The sequence below is a fragment of the Salvelinus sp. IW2-2015 genome, linkage group LG10 (genome assembly GCF_002910315.2).
Source record: "Salvelinus sp. IW2-2015 linkage group LG10, ASM291031v2, whole genome shotgun sequence".
NCBI classification, from domain to species: Eukaryota; Metazoa; Chordata; class Actinopteri; order Salmoniformes; family Salmonidae; genus Salvelinus; species Salvelinus sp. IW2-2015.
The window spans coordinates 13,911,017-13,933,378 of record NC_036850.1 but is presented as its reverse complement, the minus strand read 5'-3'; the positions used below and the strand labels follow the sequence as shown (position 1 = coordinate 13,933,378).

Sequence of the window (22,362 nt, the reverse complement as noted above, 5' to 3'; positions counted from 1 at the left end):
CCATTTAGTATGTCAAAATTGCTTGAAATTGATAATTTACTTATGAAGCTTGCATTTGTAATTTGTTAAAAGGAATTATTACTGTGGCGAGGACACACCACTTGAGCTCTCCATACTCCTGCCAGAGAGTCTTTGTTTTCTTGCTTTCACACGTTTAAATGCGCTAATGCGCTAAATCTATTTTCCGTATATAATCCTACAATGTTTGCTAGCGTTTCATCATTCCGTCCCATACCGTTTATTGCTACACTTAGGCATTTCTGTTTTATGTTTGATACAATCCATTTTAATTTAGCCTACCATTTCTTACCCTCTTACCTTTATTGTGCACAGGAACGTTCGCAAGACTCCTGAGGTAGAAGTTCTGTTTAATGTATGGCTTCCTTTGTTCATATTTCCCGGGTTACGCCCGAGTTCKGTGTGTCTGTGTCCTATGTCTGTCATTCTGATTGTGCGTAATAGGAGCGTGTCCCAGTGCGCATAGAAAAGGCTACTTGGCCTGCTCGCCATGCTATGTAGTCAGTACGTTGAATAAGATAAACGATTGTTCCATGTATGAATGGTTTTGAAATTAATAGTCATTAAGTCTGATTAAAACAAATGTAACAATGGATGTGGAAATTGCCTTTTACACTAGTTTATTGGCTGTAATTGCCTATTGGGTAATTGTATGGTCCTGGGAGTGGTCAAGTGCTTGTACACTAGAAATGTCCTTGTTTTTGAAAGAAAAGCAAAWTTTTTTGGTCCATTAAAATAACATCAAATTGATCAGAAATACAGTGTAGACATTGTTAATGTTGTAAATGACTATTGTAGCTGGAAACGGCTGATTTCTAATGAAATATCTACATAGGCGTACAGAGGCCCATTATCAGCAACCATCACTCCTGTGTTCCACTGGCACGTTGTGTTAGCTAATCCAAGTTTATCATTTTAAAAGGCTAATTGAAAACCCTTTTGCAATTATGTTAGCACAGCTGAAAACTGTTGTTCTGATCAAAGAAGCAATAAAACTGGCCTTCTTTAGACCAGTTGAGTACCTGGAGCATCAGCATTTGTGGGTTTGATTACAGGCTCAAAATGGCTAGAAAAAAAGTACTTTCATCTGAAACTTGTCAGTCTATTCTTCTTCTGAGAAATGAAGGCTATTCCATGCGAGAAATTGCCAAGAAACTGAAGATCTCGTACAATGCTGTGTACTACTCCCTTTACAGAACAGTGGAAACTGCCTCTAACCAGAATAGAAAGAGGAGTGGGAGGCCCTGGTGCACAACTGAGCAAAAGGACAAGTACATTAGAGTGTCTAGTTTGAGAAACAGACACCTCACAAGTCCTCAATTGGCAGCTTCATTAAATAGTACCAGCAAAACACCAGTCTCAACGTCAACAGTGAAGAGGGATGCTGGCCTTCTAGGTAGAGTTGCAAAGAAAAAAATAAGCCACTTCCAGCTACAATAGTAATTTACCACATTAACAATATCTACACTGTATTTCTGATCAATTTGATGTTATTTTAATGGACAAAATGGTAGTGTACCTGTTTCAGCTCCTGTTAGATGGATTCAATGTGGTTTCTCAAGGGGAGGCTGTACAGTCTTGCCCGCTACTTATGTCCGTTCAGATAGGACTGTTTATGCCTCATACAGAAGCTATTTATTTTGGGCTGTGTATATTTGGTTAATCTACTTGTACATGTTGTATGATATGGTGCTTTCACCATTGGATCACCAAGACCTGTAAATATATCTACACTGAGCACATCAACCTGCCTTGCCTTCTGCCGATGTCACACCCTGACGACTGCTACAAGATCCCTATTTTACAATTACATCATCTAATTGTGTTGTAGACAAAATTATAAAAAGGGCTGTCTGGTCAATAAATAGACAAAGATTTGCAATCATTGCATTTATAGATACATTTTTAACTTGACTTTAAAAAAACGTGTCTCAACTTGACTTCCTCTTAGAATGCACAACTTGAACTTGATTCGAGACTTGAGACTTGGACCTTGAGACTTGGACCTTGAGACTTGGACCTTGAGACTTGCTTGTGATTCGAATAATAGAGACTTGGTCCATTTTCAAATTAAGAAGCCTCTGTGTGTTTGCCGATGTTTGCAGCTTTTCCACAGCTCTACAATCAGTAACTAATTATCCAGGGAGAGAGAGGAGAGGGGCCATGTGTAGCAGAACTAATACCCAGGCTGAGGCTCTGTACTCCCCTGGTAGTGTAGAGGGGGTGTACTACTGTAGAGAGACCAGTGGAGGCTGGGGTTTAAATTGGAAATGTGTTTAATGTCCTTCAAACTGTTCTATCCATTCCATTCCAGCCATTACAATGAGCCATCCTCCCTCCATCACCAGACAGCGAGCCAGTAAGATGAGCTGGCTGTGTTCTGAGGGTGAGGACAGGCGGATGGATGATTTATGCCCTATAATGCCTTGGGAATGGCTGCACTTCCCCCATGCATGGGATATGAGTGGGTTTTAGTGTGGCGTCTGGCTGAAAGAGGATCCTCTCTCTGTCTGAACTCCCACTACATCACAGGGGTCAGATGTTGGATATAGAGACTAGGGGTGGGGGGCTCTCTGACCTTCCTGTGAGTACAGGTGCATGCCTCTCACCTCATGTCGCCTTTGGCTACAGTCAAGTCTCCTCAAACAGGAGGAGTTAGTAAGAGTAGGTAGAAGTTGTTTCTAACCACTGCTACAGGGTCAGATGTTTTGACGTTCCTCCTAATGGTTAAAGTTGAGGGTAGGGTGATTAATCTGATCCTTGAACTGTTAGGGGCAAAAGCCATTGCTCCTCCTGGCCCTAGCCAGGTCTCCAGGCTACAAGTGTTACCAGGGCCATTATGATTAGCTGTGTGATATGGAACCTGGATGGAACAGCGCCGTACCAGCGACAGAACTGTCTTCACCAGTTAACTACTTATCATATTTAAATATTGGGCCTGACAAACTGACGTACAGATATTACAATCTGCATATAAATAGAAGACCGATTCCTTTGTCTGGATGTTAATTGAAGAGTTTTGCCTTTGGTTTTCTGATGTGAATTGATTGTCTGGGTGGTTCAAGGCATTCTCTTACCTTCTCTTCTCTGTCTCACTAGATACAAACAATGTAATTAAAATATTTCTTTTTGTTCACAGGGAATCTGCAGGCATTTAAGCGCTTGGAGGATTGTTCCTTTGTCTTTGGAAAACTCGTCAGAAACGTTTTGGAATTTTGAATAGCAAAAATTAACGTGCCTTGATGTTGACTATCAGAGAATAAGACCAATTGGCTCAGCCAAATGTCTTTCTATATAATCCTTTCAACCGATCCTATTCGACTTCCCCAAGCAACACATGATTCTCTGGATGTCAAGAATGCGTGTTTCTACAAGATCTCGTTCTCTCCCATTGGCAGTGTATGGTTTAATGGTTTGGATGCTCACATATGTGTCCATGCATTTCATGAGCCTTCAGACCTGTTAATCATTTCTAGTCAAGCTGGAATTCTTAATTGTAAGCTGTAATACAGTAGTAGCTCTCAAGCTTTTCCCCACTGAACCAGTGAATCACTCTTTTGATGGAAGTACCATTAGTAAATGAGAATTATTAGTTGGTTTAATAAGTAAATGTGCTGTGTGGAAGGTGGGTGGTAGTAGTGAGTGTTTTTTTCAGCTTTGCTGAATTCTTTGTCCCCCCCCCCCCCCCATGCTCTGCTCTGGGCATGTTCTGGTCCTCCAGATGTCCCTTTGACCTTTGTGGCCTGCATTTATCTAAGTCCCAGCCAATCAGCTCCCTCTCTCCATCTCCCTTCCTCTCTACCTCCATCCCCCTCCCTCCATCCCTGCAGCCTGTTGTTTTGTTGGGAGCCTGTAGAGATAGGTGGAAGGCTGGAGAGGGTGGGCCCTTCAACCATCCATCACCGTCTGACTGACAGTTCAATCTGATACCGAGATTCCATTTGCTCTGCTTTACACGCCACAATACAGGTAGTTTAGACAGGCTGGCAGACAGACGCACACACAGAATGGCGTGTTTGTAAGTCACTCTAACTGCCCCACAGGGCTCATTATCTGTGTGCCAATCCTCTCTTCAATCTCCTCTTGTCCGTCTTGAGTGTGAGCGGTGGAGAATGAAAGGGAATGAGTTTGGGCCGAGTATCACCAGGAATCAGCCAAACTATAATACCACTGCAGCTCCAGCTATTGTGGGGGAGATGGTTGGCAATCATAGAAGACACGGGCTCTTCACACTCAAACAAATAAAATGGTTGCTTTTTTTGTTGTTAGTGGTTCACTCCTTAGTAATGCTTCTTTGAAGCTATGTGCATTGCCTCTGAAAAGGGCCTGTTCTGACAGTAAAGTGGCGAACACTGCTGAGGATAGCCATTCACTCTAGGTGGAGGAGTCGAAAGCAAGAGAATAACAATTATGTAATCACATTGAGATGGTTCCTTGTGGATCTGATGTTACTGTAGATGTCAATCAGAGTTTAATTGAGGTGTTTTGAGTGTTTAGGAATTAAAGTATTATGCATAATTAAAGTGGGATTGAGAGCTCTGACTAGGGCTCAGGTGAACGTCAGTCCAAACTATCACGATCAAACCATTAATAACAGAGTTTAGTGTTGGTTCATATTCCTTCATAGGCGTAGACCTGGAATGTAGACAGACATTTGCCAATGTCATGTACTGGTATGTGATAGCTGATAGCATCAGAACATGTTCTGTCTGCCACGGTGATGACAGATAGCTGACCGAAAGTGACAGAGGTTTCCTCACATGGGAACTCCTCGTGTTCTGATCAACTCATAATACTCTCACATTCACAACACACACTGACACACTCACATAGCCAACACCAACATACACATATACGTTCAGAGCACAGGAGGTTGGTGGCACCTTAATTGGAAGGACCGGCTCGTGGTAAAGGCTGATACACCAAACAAATACCTTGTTTCCAGGTATTTGATGCCGTTCCATTTGCTCTGTTCCGGCCATTTATTATGAGCCATCCTCCCCTCAGTAGTCTCCACTGGTTCAGAGATACAGGGGACATTGTTTTTATAGAGATAGGGTTTTGTTTTATTAATTAAAGAGGAAACAAAATATATAGACTACAGCAGTCCCTCTCCTGCTATTTCTCTGACATTATTGCACAGAAACACACGCAAGCACATACTCAGGGGAAGGTTTGCTGCAGAGCTGCAGAGCTGCAGATTGGCTGTGTCTTGGCTGACATGGTGTGGGACGCTGCAAACACGCATCTTTTCCCACCCGGTCAGTCTCCATGGAAACACTATCTCACACACATACACATATACCTTAAACATATACAAAGATAGCTACCTGTACCGTAAACGGATGACATTTGTGTGAGAATATATCCTCCATATTTGACTTTCATGGAACAACGGAGAGTAGTAAAACAAATAATTTGGCCTCATTTATACTATACAGTGTGTGTCATCTTCAGACTCAATTATGTATCAGTGCAAAAAAAGTGTAGAGTGCAAAAACACTTATCATTCTGTATAACCAAGCCATTGAACTGGTTTGAGTTTTAGAGCAATGTTTCACTAAGGCTGTGTTTACACAGGCAGTCCAATTCAGATTTTTTTGTTTTGTTGCTACTAATTGGTATTTTGACCAGTCAGATCTTTTGGCAATTAATTCGGAAAAACATCAGAATTGGGCTGCCTGTGTATACGCAGCCTTAGTTTATTAGAAGTACCGATATGTCATTCACATGAACAATAGAAATTAGGTTAAGGGGAGCCCCTGTTGGTCAGTGGTGGAACAACATGATCATATATGCTTGAGCTTTGCCAGTGGTAAGCACATGCTGTGCATGCTTCAGGGATGCTCAGAATAGGTTTCTGCTGTTCAGTATGTAGCTTAGCATCAGGAAGACAGTTAAATGCTTCTAGTTGTGCATGTCAGGCATTTACATTAAGTTGTTTTCTGGAAGACATTTACGTGTATTAATACACTTAAGAGTAATTATACACTGAACAAAAATATCAATGCATCATGCAACAATTTCAAAGATTTTACTGCGTTACAGTTCATATGAGGAAATCAGTCAATTGAAATAAATTCCTTAGGCACTAATCTATGGATTTCACATGAATGGGAATACAGATATGCCTCAGGATCTCGTCACGGTATCTCTGTGCATTCAAATTGCCATCAATAAAATGCAATTGTGTTTGTTGTTAGTAGCTTATACCTGCCCATACCATACCTGCTTCCATGGGGCACTCTGTTCACAACGTTGACATCAGCAAAATGTCTGCCATCTGCCTGGTACAGTTGAAACCGGCATTCAGCCGTGAAGCGTGCCATTGGCCATCGAATGAGCATTTGTACACTGAAGTCAGTTATGCCTCCGAACTGCAGTCAGGTCAAGACCCTGGTGAGGACGACGGGATGAGCTTCTCTGCGACGGTTTCTGACAGTTTGTGCAGAAATTCTTTGGTTGTGCAAACCCACAGTTTCATCAGCTGTCCGGGTGGCTGGTCTCAGACGATCCCGCAGGTGAAGAAGCCAGATGTGGAGGTCCTAGACTGGCATGGTTACACGTGGTCTGCGGTTGTGAGGCCGGTTGGATGTACTGCCAAATTCTCTAAAACGACGTTGGAAGCTGCTTATAGTAGAGAAATTAACATCCTATTCCCTGGAAACAGCTCTGGTGGACATTCTTGCAGTCAACATGCAAATTGCATGCTCCCTCAACTTGAGACATCTCCCTCAACTTGTTCCCAGCACAAGGTGCACCTGTGTAATGATAATGCTGATCATTCCGCTTCTTGATATGCCACACCTGTCGGGTGGTTAGATTATCTTGGCAAAGGATAAATGCTCACTAACAGTGACATAAACAAATTTGTGCACAAAATTTGAGAGAAATAAGCTTTTTGTGTGTATAGAATATTTCTGGGATCTTTTATTTCAACTCATGAAACATGGGACCAACACTTTACATTTTTCGTTTTATACTTTTGTTCAGTGTATAATGGTGGAAGGACTGTAAGGACTCTCAATGTTACAATAGCTTTACAGAAAGTGAAACGCTATCCTTTGACTGGAGGTGTGGTCTAGACTAGACAAGCGCATTCCTCCTCATCGACATGTTGTGATTCCAGCGGCTCTTGTCTGTCTGTCTGGAGCCTATGTCCACTCAGTGAAATTAAAGCCAGGCCTGGAGTGAGATTAGCCCTTGAGATGAGTGGTGGCGGGGGGCATGCAATCACAACTAAGAGTATGCTAAATGAACTGCTTCCATCAGAGGCTCAACGTTTGATGTTGCTCCACTCCTCTTGAAGCTCTAAAGCGGTCTTCAGCATTCTGGCAGTGACAGACTCTGGTAATGTGTTTTGATGTTGAAGGGTGACCTCAGTTTACTGCTGGGGGGTAGCAAGGCCAAGGCAACTGGAAATGGGTCTCTTTCCAAAGGATGGTGTGACATCAACTACAGGAATGAGCTGTGGAGTAAAACACCCCCCCCCCCACCCCCTCTCTCCTGTGTCACTGTCTCTGACCTCTAACCGCTGACCACAACCAGGAAGTTCGGAGGTTTCAACTTCTACTCCTGGTCCCCTCCCACGCTCTGATCTCACATCAGACTTTGTAAATAGGGAGATTGAGTAGCTTGTTTCTGATTGGTCTAAAAGCAACTCTCTGACCTCTAGCGTTAGTCAGGGTCGTGTCACGATTTCGATGGATCACCTCCAAGGGAGCCTGTCTATTCTACAGTTAGTGACCTTGGCACTTTTCAAGGCCTGGCTCAGTGATTAGCCTGGACTAGTTTGTACATGTTGTGTTTTCCCTCCCGTCTGGCATTGTGTACACAGTGTGGCTGGATTGATTTCTGTCTCGCWCTGCGAAGGTCCTTGAGAGGGATGTGTTGTTCAGGGTGGTGGTGTGTGCGTTTTAAACACTGAGGCATGGTTGTCTCCTCTCATTAACACGTTTCACAACAGCACAGCACATACAAGCCGGGAAAGACCAGGAGGAATCATGAATAATAAGTCATAGCAGCTCTGTTTTTCACAGATATGCCTGAAATTTAGAACACATGCTTCTCTGAACTCAACGCCACTTTAGTTTAATTGCTTATAATTGATGAGTACAGGAAACACAAGATGGACTTCAATGGTCAGTGTGTTAAAGCTAGAATCCTTAGTTGCTACATCCATTTTGGACTTATAAAGTAATGATATATATATATATATATCTCCATTGATTCTTGAAGTATTGATTCTTGAAGTATATAACTTGTAAATGTCTCATGAGCTGAGTTCAACTGTCATACCTCATCAGACTCCAAAATATCAGCTTGTTTTTACTAATTTTGTAAACAATATAAATGTAGGCAAACACTGAATAGCCTCAAAACATTGTTAAAACTATAATTTTGATGTCATGGATGGTCTGTACTTGCATCCATAGCTCTATGAATTTGAGTGGTTACATTACTTGAGGCCCGTCCCTTAGCTTTTTACAAAAAAGGAGGCGGGGTGTCCAATGTTCCAAGGCTGATATTTGATATCTGATATGTCGCAAGGAAGGCCTCTATTGAGATGCTGTTGTATTGTGATACTCATATCTGGCTGTGGGTCTCTCCTTCATTTACAGTCCAGTTTGAAGGGGCGGAGAAGTCCAGAATGTCGCCCCCCAAGGAGGCTAGAGGAGGGCGTCCGCCACCCCGCATCCACTCCAGTTGCTGTCTGGTCAACACCAAGATGAGCTCTCTGGACCACTGCAGTGCTGCTCTGGGGGAACGCATTGACCCCTCCTTGTCCCTGGAGAGCCAGTTGTAAGTCACCCTCCCCTACTGTCTTTCTATCCACAGAATTATAATGACTAGTAATTKTATTCCTGTGATTCTCTCTAGGGATTTGGTATTTATGTGTTGGTGCTTCTGAGGTAGAGCTGTGTGGAGATAATTGATTATCTATTGACGTTAGATAACAGACACTTTCTCCATTTGAAGCTCTGTTTTATCCTCCCTCTTCTCTCCGCCCTGTAGCTGGTACCATGGAGCGATCAGCAGGACGGATGCGGAGTCTCTGCTGAGGCTGTGTAAGGAGGCCAGCTACCTGGTGAGGAACAGTGAGACCAGCAAGAATGACTTCTCCCTCTCACTCAAGTAAGACCCTTCCCATACATACTGTCCACTACACACAAATAAGCAGTGCACAGTTGATGACACACAACCCTCTCACACACTGGAGAATATACAGCACCCAGTACCTGCAGTGCCTTCTGACTTATTCCACATTTTGTTGTTACAGCCTGAATTCAACATTTGTTGTATAGATTTAATCCATTTAGATTTAATCCACATAATACCCCATATTAATAAAGTGAAAACATGTTTTAAAAAGGTTTGCAAACTTATTGAAAATTAAATACAGAACTATCTCATTTACAGAAGTATTCATACCCCTGTGCTGACACTGCAAATTGAGCTCAGGTGCATCCAATTTCCTTTGATCATCCTTGAGCTGTCACTACAACTTGATTGGAGTCCACCTGTGGCCAATTCAATGGTTTGGACATAATTTAGAAGGAAACACACCTGTCTATATAAGGTCCCACAGTTGACAGTGCATGTCAGAGCTGTCCGTAGATCGCCGTGATCGAATTGTGATGAGGCATACACTACCGTTCAAAAGTTTGGGGTCACTTAGAAATGTCCTTGTTTTTCTCAACTGGCAGCTTCATTAAATAGCACCCGCAAAACACCAGTCTCAACGTCAACAGTGAAGAGGCGACTCCGGGATGCTGGCCTTCTAGGCAGCGTTCCTCTGTCCAGTGTCTGTGTTCTTTTGCCCATTTTATCTTTTCTTTTTATTGGACAGTGAGATATATGGCTTTTTCTTTGCAACTCTGCCTAGAAGGCCAGCATCCCGGAGTCGCCTCTTCACTGTTGACGTTGAGACTGGTGTTTTGCGGGTACTATTTAATGAAGCTGCCAGTTGAGGACTTGTGAGGCGTCTGTTTCTCAAACTAGACACACTAATGTACTTGTCCTCTTGCTCAGTTGTGCACCGGGGCCTCCCACTCCTCTTTCCAATTCTGGTTAGAGTCAGTTTGCGCTGTTCTGTGAAGGGAGTAGTACACAGTGTTGTACGAGTACTTCAGTTTCTTTGCAATTTTTCGCATGGAATAGCCTTCATTTCTCAGAAGAAGAATAGACTGATGAGTTTCAGAAGAAAGTTCTTTGTTTCTGGCCATTTTGAGCCTGTAATCAAACCCACAAATGCTGACGCTTAGGCCTGAATGCAAAGCACTATGTCTGGAGAAAACCAGGCACAGCACATCACCTGTCTAACCTCATCCCTACTGTGAAGCATGGTGGTGGCAGCATCATGCTATGTGGATGCGATTKAGCGGCAGAGACTGGAAGACTGGTAATGATAGAGGGAACAATGAATGGAGCCAAATAGTCAAATCCTTGATGAGAACCTGCTTCAGAGTGTAAATGACCTTAGACTGGGGCGAAGATTTAAGTTCCAACAGGACAATGACCCCAAGCATACAGCCAAAGCAACGCTGGAATGGCTTCAGAACAAGAATGTAAAAGTCCTTGAGTGACCCAGCCAAAGCCCAGACTTGAATCCCATTGAAAATATGTGGAAACATGGAAGGTGCATCTACAAAGTATTGACTTTATGTAAATTAGTTATTTAATTTTCAATACATTTGCAAACATTTCATTTTTTTATTTATTTTTTTGACTTTGTCATTATGGGTTACTGTGTGTAGATGGGTGAGAAAAAAATCTACTTAATCCATTTTGAATTTAGGAGGTAACACGACAAAATGTGGAATAAGTCAAGGGGCATGAATACTTTCTGAAGGCACTATATACAATTTTACACACACTTCACTGAGGGTGTTCACGGGTTATCATAGAGTAGAGTTCTATAGATAGAGTACCAGTTCAACACACAGTACAGCACCATTATTCTGCCTCCAGGAGTCTTCCTCACCTCCTACCTACCTGCTGACTGTCTCTTCAGTATGGTTATGCACATCACCTTTAAGAACCCTGTCCTTCCTACATGATGCACTGCCCTTCCTCCCCTCCCACCTCCACCAGGTTACCTCTCTGGTGCTCTGATTCGCTGACTTGCCCAGAACTGAATTCATAATGCCCCCCTGGCTGACCTCTGCCCCCTGACTGTGACCTGTCTCCTGGCCAGCGGAGAGTCCAGGTGACAGGCCCTGATTGGTTTAGTCTGGTCGAACATTTGGTTGGAGGGTAGCTTAAAGGGTCTCGCTGCACAGCTGGCACTCACCTCCGCAAGGCAGTCACATGCCATCGACTCAGAGGCTCTGAGGGCTCACACCACCGCAGGGAGCCAGCCAACTGATGAGTGTCAGCGGGCTGCCATTTCATCAGCACACAGCAATACCTGGCTGAGAACCATTTCACCACAGGGGCAGAGAAAGTGCATCTGATATGAGCTGCAGAGAGGATAACTGCTTGAGTTATGGCCATGGAAGACAGTTCTACAGTATTATTGTCACCTTTCTTCAGATACAAACTGGCATTTGTGCTCTCTTGTTGTAGGCTTTTTTGTTGTTGCTTATTCACAATAAAGCACACATCTGTTGATAAAGTCAATGATAGATTAGATACATTGCAGCAGGGGGGAAAGCGTTGCTGGTTCTGAGGACGCTCCTCATCAGTCGGCTTTAGGCTCATCTCTGCTGGCAGGAGGAGATGATGCTGTCCAGAGCTGCTCCACTGCCCCTCACACTGACTGACTGCTCATTTCATTACCAGAGCTCTGGGACTCTGCTCTGGCCTGCCTGGGGGGACACACAGGGAATTAGACTGGTGGGCTTGATTGGACAGACAGTGCTGGGCCATTGGCTGGACTGTCTGGTGCAGTAGGCTGGTAGGCCTTATTGGACAGACAGGGCTGGGGTTGTTTGGGGAAACTTTATTTAACTAGGCAAGTCAGTTAAGAACAAATTCTTATTTACAATGACGGCCAAACCCGGACGACGCTGGGCCAAATGTGCACCGCCCTATGAGACTCCCAATCACAGCCGGATATGATACAGTCCGGATTCGAACCAGGGACTGTAGTGATGCCTCTTGCACTGAGATGCAGTGCCTTAGACTGCTGCGCCACTTGGGAGGCCACTATGACACGTCCCATGCTGTGTCTGAGGGGGTGGAGGAGAGCAGTGTTGATCTCCAGTAGGAGCTGTCCTTCTCAGTCAGAGCCCACGCACTGTGACCTTTCAGCCAGCAGCACTGGCTGAAAGGTTCAAAGTTCAAACACATGGACTTCTGAGTGTGTCTTGGACCACCAATGTCCACCAATAATGGGACTAATTGTGTCAGTTCCAGAAAGGAGTGATGGAATTAATTGGTCTTTGTGCTTGTGAACCATAAATCATAGTTGTGTAAAAGGGTGTTTACAACACTCTGTTTGTTGGACCTCCTGCACATGTCAGTGGAGATGTCATCCACCCAGGGCAGAGGGCAAAGGCAGGAAGGCAGATATTTCTAAACAGCTCTCTGGTGTGTGTGGTGGATCATGTGCCTGTGTCCTGCCAGCGTGACTGTGTTTGTTGTGCAGTACTGGTAGGAAGCAGAGGAGGCTGTAGGGTCATTCAGATCAACCCAGTAAACAATCAGCGGGTTGATTCATAGAGCCGGGCAGTGGGGAGGGGGTGACACAGGGGGTGACACAGAGTTCAGTCTGCTCATGTTGGAGCCTCCTGCTTCCTAGAAACCTCTGTGGCAGAGGCTTGAGACCAAATGTGTAGGCCAGATATGTTGGCAGATGCTGAAACCTCTGTGGCAGAGGCTAGAGACCCTGTGTTTAGATACTCCATGTCTGGAGCTGCTGAAACATTCATGGGGCCAATTCGGCGACACGTTTGTGCTTTGCATCATTGATGAAGGCCCAGACTTTCACTAACCGTGAGTCTCCAGAGCCTTTTGACAGGGATACAGGGTACCTTGTCTCTGTCTCTCCTCCTCCTCTCTCTGAAGATGAGTGCTCTTTTAGGTGCATAAAACACATTTAGCCTTTCACTGGTCTCTGAGTGGCGTAGCTCTCCCTCCTTCCCCTAGGGAGGGGTTTTACACAGCCGGTTTTACGGGCTGACTGAGGTAGAAAATAAACCGTTGAAAGAGGAAAACAAAGATTTATGCAACAAAATGTGTTGATGCTATAACACATGGGGAACTAGAAAGCCTTGGAGTTGTAGAAAGAACAACAAAAGCTCTTTGAACTCATGTCAGGAGAGGCAAACGTGTCTCAGAAAAGTGTTCTCTCTTTGTCTTTCTTGTGAGAGACACAGGGCTCTCCCAGTGAGGGCTCTTCTAGTTTGTTATGGAGTGCGTGGTTCAGTGCAGTTCAGTGCACAGTTCAATGCGTTTTATTAATGCATGTTTTCTTCTTGGATATTACCACACCTGGAATGGTTCCCAAATGAAACACAACAACAACACAGCTTTGTGTTTCTTACAGTATAGTTGACCTATAATGAGCAGCACCAACCACATTCTTGTTTTTAAAATCCCTCTAAACCACGAGGAACAGGTGTGGTCATGTCCTGATCATGTTAGTGATCCTTCCAGTCAGGCACACTCTGTTTGTGGCTGCCGCGGTACGTATTAAACCGGAATAATGGCTATTCAGGACATTTCCTGTCCCACAATGCTTCTTAAGGTCAAGGCTTTCTTTCTGGATCATTATCTTCTGTTGGGTGAGTTTAGCTTCTCTAATGCCATGGATTTATTGCGTTGAAGCATCATTCATGGTGCAGTCTAATATATGTAGAGAGGTAGAGATAAACGATGACGGCTGTCAGCCTATTTCTCTGCTGTGAGGATGAGCAGGTTCAAGTGAAAGTCATAGGCCCCGGTGAACAGGACACCAGACCTCCAGAGTGAAATGAATCCCGATTAGACAATAAAAAAGTGCACAACTAAATAGGATACGATAACAAACACAAAAGGCCCAGTCTTGTCAAAAATAGCCCTACATTTCTGTTATCAGACAGCAGTGAGTAGTGGTCTGTTGCGCCGTTGTCTCTGAGTCTCCACGGAGCTGAAACGCGATAAGCGTAGCTAAACGCTGACGGGGAAGGAAATCTTAGGGGGATTTCTAAAATGTTCCTATTGATGTGTTTAGCTTTTTAAGTGGTGTGCTCGTGTAACCCAAGGCCTGTCTCCTCAAGCTGTTGATGAATCAAACACACTTTACCTTCAGAGTGGCCTCTCCTCTCCTGGCCCAGCTTAAGAAGCAGCAACACAGTGACTACATCCCAAATAGGCACCCCAATTCCCTATATAGTGCACTACTTTTGGCCTAAGCCTTAAATAGGGAACAGGGTGTAATATTGGGATGTAGGCAGTGAACAGGCTGTGTGACTAGAGATATCTGTCCTCATCTACTCCAACCAATAAACTTTGATTTGATGAACATCCTAGTAATGACAGAGACGTATTCAACTGGAGGAGCTGGCTGGCTGATCAGGCTCAGTGATGGAGGAGGCTGAAGCTGGCTGTATTTACTTCACTATTATAGCAGCAGAGAAACCCTGCAGTCCTCTCCCTCAGCTCTCTTATAAAACGATCATCCACCTCTCCTCACGCTAGATGCTCTCAATCTCCCTCGTTTCTTTTACGGTCTCTGTCTCCCCCTCTCCGACTCCTCTCTCCTTCTATCTCCCCCTCTCTAACCATACTTTTAGTGCAGCAACTATACATGTCAAGGCTGTGACTTGCCAGTCTTACAGCAGCAGTGTGTTAGAGACAACATGAGAGAATTCTTGTTGACTGTCCTTCATCTGCATTGGTCCTTACTAGTTTCACCGTGTCACACTAGGGTTGTATCTCTTGGTTCATGAACTGATGAAAGATTTGACTTACAATAAGTATTTGCCTCTGATGTTTTGAGAAATGTCATTTTTAATGTTTATTGTCCCTTAATTGAACCTGTTAAGTTTCTCCTTGATCCTAATGTTGGTGTTCTCTCCATGGCTTTGTTTCTGTTGGTGTCTTGGTGAGATAATATGGCTTCAGGCTTTTCAAATGTATTTATAAGATAAGGGAAGTATGGACATCTCATTTAAGATGCCCAGCAATTTGTGCTTTCTGCTGATAATGGACACACACACACAGAGACAGAATGGATAAGAAAACATATTTCCATCTTTGAATGCCATTCCCCGCTTATGGGAACAGGAAGTCATTGCAGTCCATCACTGTCTGGCTGTTATTCCACAGTTTTATTTCTGTTGACAGGAGAGGTGACACCTGCTCTGCTACATATTGTATATATATACTTTTTCTAACTGTGTAAGTCCTCCGGGTGAGCTGATTCTGCAGTATCTTGGGCATTGCACAATGCAAACAGAAGAGAAAACATTCTCTGGGACCATGAGTCAGTGTGTGCTCAGTGCTTGACACTAACCTGATGCTGTGTGTTTGGCCTGTCTCTTATACACATCTAGATGTGTATAAGAGACAGGTGTGTGCTCAGTGCTTGACACTAACCTGATGCTGTGTGTTTGGCTACTTGTCGCAAAAAAGGTTTCTGATAAATGGTCTACTGAGGACTTTTCCTCTAGCCCTTCTCTACTTCGCTCTCTCTCTTTCACCCCTCCCCCTCTTCCTCACTATCTCCCTCTTCCTCTCTCTCTCTCTTTCTCCCCCTCTACCTCACCATGTCCCCCTTCCTCTCTCTCCCTCTCTCTCCCTCTATCTCTTCTATCTCTCTATCTCTTCTCTCTCTCTCTCTCTCCCCCCCTCTCTATCTCTCTCTCTCTCTCTCTCTCCTTCCTCTCCCTCTCTCTCTCCTTCCTCTCCCTCTCCTTGTATGTGATAAAAGGCCCGTGTCACTGCCATCCTCCCTGCAGCTTCTGTCCACTGCAGCATAATGGTTTTTATACAGCCACATTTCTCATTAAGACAAGGCTCCAGAGCAGGAGATTACTTAAGAGCTGCAAAGCACACATATCCAAGGCTCTGGCTCAGCCCTAGAAATACTGTAGGGAGCACAGCCTCGGGAGCTTTTCATTTGCTCTGCATTTATTAACTGGTGTAGCCTAAGTGATTCTTCCTGGCTGCTCATTAGACTAGTAGCACTCTCTACTTACAGTATATAGGAGTGTGTACAGTATGTGACTTGGGTTCTCAACCCAATTGTACTGCATCACCTGGGAATGATCCGTCACTGTACCGCTGGGAGATAAAGCACTCAATGTTTCGAGCTGATATTGTTTTCTCTCTCCCTCTAGGAGCAGCCAGGGCTTCATGCACATGAAGCTGTCGAGGACGAAGGAGAACAAGTACATCCTGGGTCAGAACAGCTGTCCCTTCGACAGTGTCCCCGAGATCATCCACTTCTACTCCAGCCGCAAGCTGCCCATCAAGGGGGCCGAGCACATGTCCCTGCTCTACCCCGTGGCCATCAGGACACTATAGTGACACGTCCTATAGTGACACAGGGGTCAGATGCCCTCTTCTGCCACCTCCCCTGGGAAACCCTGTCGCTCTGCCTATTTCCTTCTGTTTGATTGGTCTGAAGGACAGAGTTCAAGTTGGTGGAGGAGGCAGGGATGATGAGGATAATGCAGCTCACCGGTCATCACCTACCTGATCCCAGACCTGCTATTAACTTTTTGTTTGTATTTTCTACAACATTATCATTGCGTCATTGACTGAAACATCATCTGCTGACAAGCATTGTTTCACTGATCCCACAGCTGCTTCCTCAACAGTACCACTCTGTACCAATCTCCTCCACACAAGACCTGTTCATATTGGATTTGGCTCCATGTTATGCTGAAAGTGTAATGTATGTTTAGTGAGGGGAACCTAAAGATTGTAATGTCCTTCTAAAGGAAGCAGGAAAGGCACATTCATGTATTGGAGTTGGGTTATATATGGGCACTGGCTGGCAAACTCAATAAACATGCCCTGTGTGAATACTTTCCTCATCAGTGCAACAACAGTTTAGCGTTTAAGTGCTGTACGGTCTACAGACTGACGTCTCTGTCTATTCCCGGGACTGTATTTCTGATATCCATCACCACGGGTGTCCCATTGGTAGGACAGTGTAAGTACAGCTCTGGTTTGACAGTCAGCAGACTGATAGATGGATCACTATGTTACACAGCAGTAGCACCATTGGCTAAATGAGCCAGAGATGGGCAACTAGTCTCAAAATGGGCCAAATTACCTTCCCAATCCCCCATCGTAGAATATCTTTGCATGGGTAGAATGGAATATGCCTGCATTGTCTACCTCAGAAAATCAATTTCATTCGTGAATCTGCAGATCAATAGGTACAATGGGATTGCAGATATTGATCCAACCCCCACCATGCGACTCTGTTTCCCAACAAATTGCATCTATGGTTTAAGAATATGTTTTTGCATAAACCAGTCACATGTTTTTGGTTCTTTTTTTTTTAAACTACATTTTACAGATCAGCATTTGTATGTATTGTCACTATGAAATTGTGTGATGTCAGTAACAAATGTTTGGTTAATGCCTTATAATGCATGGGTTGAATCAGTCGGATTAGATCCGCTGATTTCTAGAGTTCTGCTTCTTTCAACGATTGTTCTGTGACTGTAATTTATTCTGGGGTAATTCTTCTTATTACAGATGTGTTACTCTTCTACTCTGTGAAGGCCTGCCTCGTGGCATCCGGCCCTCACTATTCTCTGCCATGTGATCGTGTTTGGCCAGAGCTTGAATACCCCGGGCCTGGCCTCATATACTGTGGTGCTTCGCTTTGTGTTTTAGTCAGTTCTGCTTCATGTGTCCAACTGCCTCTGTGGCCTGACTCTGGTGGCCTGACTGAGACACTGATGAGTAATGGTGTCTCGTGACCAATGGGATTGTCAAGCCTCACATAAAGACTGTAGAAGCCACATGGACCAATCTGAGGACTAAATTTTCCTAAATGAACTCTGACCTCCAGTCTGTCATAACCCCTCTATTTGTTCGAATTATTTAATACACACATCTCAAAATTGGTTTCTTATTCAGTTTACTCTTGATTTCCTCCATTGTCTCTGTGTTCTATCCTCTCTACCCACACGACCCTGTCTTATTCAGGTACAGACCTTGAGGTTAGAGACAGTGCTTGAAGCCTCTCTTTGTTCTTGGAGTTCTCCCCTGAACTAGAGGGACTGACGTGTCCTTTAATCTTATTGTTAATAAGGAGAGTGCTGAAGCATGCTATGCAATCCCATAGCCAGTAGGTGGCATCATTGCAGATGTGGAAATCTAAGGCTGTTTTCCAATTGGCATTTCCAAAGAATTAAGAGAATTATACAAGCATTTGCTGGAGGTGAATTGATTCTGTTGGTAAGTTAAAGGAACAAGTAAAGTAGGGTTGCATACAGCAGCAGTGGTTCCCAACCTTTTTCAGATAATGAACCAGCAACTGAATTTTGCTCTGCCCGGAGTACCCCTGAAGTACTATACCCCCCCCATGTGCATTTTACCAGAGACCTATGGTCTCATGAGTCTTCTAAAGTACCCCCTGTGGATAGGCCAAGTACCCCTAGGGATCCTAGTACCCATGGTTGGGAACCACTGGCATACAGTATATGACTCTTCATGACAGGTTTAGGAATTTGTCTGTCAGTGTCAAGATTAGACTATCCCACACCTTCATGACGTAACTGATGTTGCCAGAGAGGGCCATTGTATGTAATGGAGGGAAATTGTGCTCATATATATATATATATATATATATATATATATATTATATATATATATATATATATATATATATATATATATATTATCCTACATGATTATAATATATATATATCCTACATGATTATATATATATATATATATATAGTACCAGTCAAAAGTTTGGACACACCTACTCATTCAAGTGTTTTTCTTTATTGTAGAATAATAGTGAAGATATCAAAACTATGAAATAACACATATGGAATCATGTAGGAACCAAAAAAGTGTCAAACACATCCAAATAGATTTTAGATTCTTCAAAGTAGCCACCCTTTGCCTTGATGACAGCTTTGCACACTCTTGGCATTCTCTCAACTAGCTTCATGAGGAATGCTTTTCCAACAGCCTTGAAGGAGTTCCCACATATGCTGAGCATTTGTTGGCTGCTTTTCCTTCACTCTGCGGTCCAACTCATCCCAAACCATCTTAATTGGGTTGAGGTCGGGTGATTCGGCACTCCATCACTCTTGTTCTTGGTCATATATCCCTTACACAGCCTGGAGATGGGTCATTTTGGGTCATTGTTCTATTGAAAAACAAATGATCGTCCCACTAAGCACAAACCAGATGGAATGGCATATCACTGCAGAATGCTGTGGTAGACATGCTGGTTGTGTGCCTTGAATTCTAAATAAATCACTGACAGGGTCACCAGCAAAGCATCCCCACACCAAAACACATCCTCCATACTTCACAGTGGGAATCCACGCATGCAGATATCATCCGTTCACCTACTCTGCGTCTCACAAAGACACGGCGGATGGAACCAAAAATCTCAAATTTAGACTCATCAGACCAAAGGACAGATTTCCACCGGTCTAATATCCATTGCTTGTGTTTCTTTGCCCAAGCAAGTCTCTTTTTCTTATTGGTGTCCTTTAGTAGTGGTTTCTTTGCAGAAATTCGACCATGAAGGCCTGATTCACAAAGTCGCCTCTGATTAAGAAGGAAATACATTCCACAAATACAATTTTAACAAYGCACACCTGTTAATTGAGATGTATTCCAGGTGACTACCTCATGAAGCTGGWTGAGAGAATGCCAAGAGTGTGCAAAGCTGMCATCAAGGCAAAGGGTGGCTACTTTGAAGAATCTCAAATATAAAATATATGTACTTTTTGGGTTACTACATGATTCCAAATGTTTTATTTCATAGTTTTGATGTTTTTCACTATTATTCTACAATGTAGAAAATAGTCAAAATAAAGAAAAACCCTTGAAAGAGTAGGTGTATCCAAACTTTTGACTGGTACTATGTGTGTGTGTGTGTGTGTGTGTGTGTGGTGTGTCCACACTGCCTGTGTGTGTGTGTTGTGTGTGTGTGTGTGTGTGTGTGTGTGTGTGTGTGTGTGTGTGTGTGTGTGTTGTGTGTGTGTGTGTGTGTGTGTGTGTGTGTGTGTGTGTGTGTGTGTGTGTGTGTGTGTGTGTGTATTTATATATGTGTTGTGTACATATGTACGGTGCATTCTGAAGTATTCAGACCCCTTCCCTTGTTTGTTTCACCCTATTTTTAAAATGTATTAAATATTTTTTTACACATCAATCCACACACAATACCCCATAATGACAAAGCGAAAACAGTTTATTTATAAATTAAAAAATGATACCTCATACATAAATATTCAGACCCTTTTGCTATGAGACTCAAAATTGAGCTCAGGTGCATTCTGTTTCCATTGATCATTCTTGAGATGTTTCACAATTCACCTGTGGTAAATTGAATTGATTGGACATGATTTGGAAAGGCACACACCTGTCTATATAAGGTCCAACAGTTGTTAGTGCATGTCAGAGAAAGAAACAAGCCATGAGGTCTAAAGAATTGTCTGTAGAGCTCCGAAGAAGGGATTGTGTTGAGGCACAGATCTGGGGAAGGGTACCAAACAATGTATGCAGCATTGAAGGTCCCCAAGAACCTATGGTCACTCTGACAGAGTCCAGAGTTCCTCTGTGTAGATGGGAGAACAAGTCTCTGAATGTCCTCGAACATCTCTGAGGAGAACCTGAAAATAGCTGTGCAGTGACACTCCCCATCCAACCTGACAGGCTTGAGAGGATCTGCAGAGAAGAATGGGAGAAACTCCCAAAATACCGCATGTGCCAAGCTTGTAGCGTCATACACAAGAAGACTCGAGGCTGTAATTGCTGCCAAAGGTGCTTCAACAAAGTACTGAGTAAAGGGTCTGAATATTTATGTAACTGTGATATGTTTTATATATATATACATTTGCAAAAATGTCAACTTGTTTTTGCTTTGTCATTATGGGGTATGGTGTGTAGATTGATGGGCGGGATGTAATCCAGTTTAGAATAAGGCTGTAACGTAACAAAATGTGGGAAAAGTCGAGGGGTCTAAATACTTTCCGAAAGCACTATATGTCTTAAGAATGTTCCTGTGTGGTAGAGATGAAACATTAAAGAAGAGGAGGTTCTTTATTCAGTGTTGCTGACAGATGCATGCTACTGTAGGCAAGGTCCCACGTACGTTGTCCACTGCCCAGAGGAAGACCCCTCGCCTGGCTAGAAGGAGGGAGGAAGGGAGGGGACTCTGGAAGGCAAAGAAGGGGCTTTGTCTCAATCAGCAGACTCACTCTTCACTTTGTTATGTCTCTGTGGGAACCTGAAATAGTCCTTCTCACCCTCAGAGAAGTGTTGTGTTGTGTGTGCGCATTGCCATCAGCCATTGACGTACTCTGTTCTCTCTAGCCACTCTGAGGTCAAGTGGTTTTAGTGCTTTTGTGTACATTTTCTTCCCATGTATGTATGCACTACTATAACATATCTGTACAGTCCCTCATCGCCAAATTTATATACTGAATGTATTGTATGGGGACATAGAGGCATCAAGTTTCAACCTAAATAAAGTAGAGTTTATGAGTCCAAACCCTCTGTCTGTTGGCTCTTTCTTGATGCTGCAACAAACATGTTACAAAAAAATGATAATCCAAAAGATGTTTGGTAAATAACTCCATACCGTTGTGATTACCAGTTACCATGGTAAGGGTCTATTCAATGGTAAGTGCCATAGAGCTACTCTCTGTTGGTTGATTCAAAGACGGGGTATTGCAAGAATAGTATAAGAGGATAAAGGCACTGACGTCAACCTAGTAATGAAGGGTCAACTGCTCCACCACACAATCCCAACCCAGTTCTCACTGCACACCGTCCGGCCATGATATTATAGTGACTTAATTAACTAACCCAAGATCTGTACAGAYGAAATGTATTAATTGCTGTATAAGCCAAACATGGTCTGAGTCGGTCTCTAGTGTCTTTCTAGAGCATACTTAATTCATGAATTAATAAACAACTACAGGAGAGCTCTGAGAGACAGAGAACAGCAGTTGAGATTACAGAGAACACACCCTGGGCTTTGATGGTGATGGTGCTAGAGAATCCTTCATTTAAACACAAGCGCACAGCGAGGCTTTAACAAGCAGACTAGATAGCCTGGGGATTCTGACCACGTGGCTTTGATGCTCTTTCTGCTCCTGAAAAGGTTAGTTAGCATGCTCCTCTGCCCAGCTCTTCTCCTGTTGCCTCCTGTTGTTAGGTGGGGCTAGATCAATGTGTAAACATCCTTTCAGAGCCTCA

General features: G+C 43.6%; 1 protein-coding gene across 7 annotated transcripts in view; it reads left to right on the top strand.

Moving 5' to 3' along the window:
• The window catches only part of LOC111969324 (SH2 domain-containing adapter protein F), a 111,344-nt gene extending 93,309 nt beyond the window's left edge, over positions 1 to 18,035 (top strand). For all 7 annotated transcript variants that reach the window (XM_023995380.2, XM_023995377.2, XM_023995376.2 and 4 more), the window contains 3 exons: positions 8,640 to 8,820; positions 9,034 to 9,153; positions 16,287 to 18,035. In XM_023995380.2, coding sequence (XP_023851148.1) covers positions 8,640 to 8,820; positions 9,034 to 9,153; positions 16,287 to 16,473 — 488 coding nt within the window. In that variant the 3' untranslated portion in view covers positions 16,474 to 18,035. The remainder of the gene's footprint in view (positions 1 to 8,639; positions 8,821 to 9,033; positions 9,154 to 16,286) is intronic.
• Positions 18,036 to 22,362: the final 4,327 nt, after the last annotated feature.